Raw genomic sequence first — 2,500 nt, forward strand, 5'->3', positions numbered from 1 at the left:
CTTTCCCAGCAAATTATCAGAAAATCTGATCTTATATTTTTACAAATCTAATCTAATGTCACATCCTTTTCAGTTATTTTGTAAACTCTATTGCAGTAAACCATTACCCTTTTTAAATGTGATGGTATATTCTACCAAACCTCCTGATAGTCATCTGTAAGAAGATCAGCTGTTGCTTGCCATCTAGCTCTACTTAACAGAATAATGACTTTGTTTCAGTATCATCCTTGAAATATTCACCAACCTGAAGGTCTAGTGAACATGGAGGGACAAGAGCAGTTGTCCATACTAATGGTGGTTTGGCACTGCAGGACAATCCAGTTCCCAATATGTGTTATAAATGTAGCAGTCAGGTTGTAAGGGAGTGATTTACCGACTGCTGTTGTTGTCTGAGAACCTGTATACTTTTAAGACCAGTGTAAAAGGTAGAGACAAATTGTAGTGCATCTATTCTGTTTTCAAGGGATATAGCTTTTTGCTCCACATCTATATGCATGATCATTTTTAAATATACTAGAGGCAGAGACTTGTCGGTGGGGATGTACCTCTATTGTTTGCATAGATACACACATTCACACAACTTTTATCTTCTGATCAAATTATAACTAAAAAAAAAAAAGGAAGAAAAAAAACAGATGACAAAGATATTGCTTTTTCCTGAAGTGACTCTTTATTTCTAAATGCAGTTTCTGAAGTGAAGTAACTCTGTATTCTAAGTAGAGCCTTGTAATAAACACTATACTCTCAATATAACTGTGACCTGCTGTTAATGCACCGACTCAACTTTATTCTTATTATAATTTGTTATTCTAATCTAATTTTAATTTAAAATACTAAAATGATCTTGAGTACCATTATTTTAGTTCCTAAACCGAAAGGAATTCTTTAAGCAGATGATCTACTGCTTAATTTTGTTTGCAAATGCTTTCATTCTCTGCACCAATAAAAAAACACTGCTTGTAGATGCTTTGCACTTGAGATTCGTCAAAAGTCTTTGGTATGAAAAAACAAAATTATTAGCATTAATTTCTACACACAGGCTCTATCTCCTCTACACTAGTTAACACCCATATATTTGTACCACTTAGGATCAGACTCTACAGATTGACTAATCTTTTAGAACACACACACCACCACTTTCTACTTCCTGCTTTTTCCAGATGTAAAGATTGGGTAGTCATGAAGATAAAAATGTTATAAACACTGGGGAACATGTGTAATCCAAATATTTTGAATATGGTAAACATCCTTGTGATTAGTAAATCCTGTTTTCATAATTACAAATTGTATTTCTCAAAAACAGTGACTGGATATGTGTAGGCAAAATTTGGGGATTTTTTTCTAGGTTATAGAAAAATCCTTTTAACAAAGCCAACTGTTCTGGATAGTAAAGATTTCTACACACAATTTCCAAGGAATTACTCACACTACAACAAACCATATCTAAGATTTTGTAGTGAAACAAAGAGAGGGAGAGGAAAATAGCAAACTAGTTTCAACATTCCAAATAAATAAGACTAATTAAACATAATATCAAATGTTTCTCTTCCTAGGTTTTCATCAGATATAACACCCGTGTTCTTTACACAGAACACATAACTCTGATTAGGCACCATATGACATCACATAAAGAAAAAGGCACATTCTCATATTCTGCTCAACTATGTGATGTCTGAACCACTGCTAGAAGTACTGATATAACATTCAGTGAGTATTAAAAATATATATATGCATATATATATTCATGTTGTGAACAGTTGTCATTACCTGCTTCAGGAATCTACTGCATCTTGAGAGTAGAAGAGAAATGCTTGCAGTGACTAGTTTACAAGATTATGAATGGAGTGAATTCATGAATGGAAGGGAGTGAAAGACACACTTGTGAAAGGATCATATGTTGAGGGAATGGGAAATGCCATCTGAGATGTAAAAATCACTATACCATTGAGAACCAAACGTTAAATTCTAGTTGGATAAACTGAGGAGTAAATGCAAAGCAGATCCTGAAATATTACGCTAAAATAAGTAAACTAAAGAAAAACTTGCAAGAAAAATGATAAAATAAATTTTGGCCACAGACAGGTAATTAAAAGCAAGTATGATATTTCCAATAACTTAATATAAAAAAGATCCCTAGAAAATAAAAATGTAATATTTGATTTACCAAACAAGAAGACATTTTCCTCAACTTGGAGGTGACGAGCTCTTATTTTGGCTTTTATACACCCACTGCTCTGGGCCAACATACTTAACAACCCTAGGTCCAGGAGGGGTGTAGGGGGATGGTGGGGGAGCCTGACCTAGAGCCAAGGGAGGCTGCCTGTGCGGGGAGAGAAAGGAGGAGGAAGGAGGTGGAGGACCAGGAGGACCACTTGGCTGACGGATGTCCCTGTAGACCATGGCTATCAGGAGGTAGAAGCCACCGATGAGCTTTTCCACAAAGCCCATTACCGACTGCAGGAAGGGTGTGATGTTACGGAAGAATATGCCAGCTTCTCGG

General features: G+C 35.6%; 1 protein-coding gene across 2 annotated transcripts in view; it reads right to left on the bottom strand.

Moving 5' to 3' along the window:
- Positions 1 to 2,500, bottom strand: part of LOC125037825 — a 27,503-nt gene that overhangs the window by 561 nt on the left and 24,442 nt on the right. For both annotated transcript variants that reach the window (XM_047631068.1, XM_047631069.1), the window contains one exon: positions 1 to 2,500. This exon is cut by the window's left edge and continues 561 nt beyond it; it is cut by the window's right edge and continues 84 nt beyond it. In XM_047631068.1, coding sequence (XP_047487024.1) covers positions 2,185 to 2,500 — 316 coding nt within the window. In that variant the 3' untranslated portion in view covers positions 1 to 2,184.

This window comes from Penaeus chinensis, chromosome 24 (assembly GCF_019202785.1).
Source record: "Penaeus chinensis breed Huanghai No. 1 chromosome 24, ASM1920278v2, whole genome shotgun sequence".
Classification (NCBI taxonomy): Eukaryota; Metazoa; Arthropoda; class Malacostraca; order Decapoda; family Penaeidae; genus Penaeus; species Penaeus chinensis.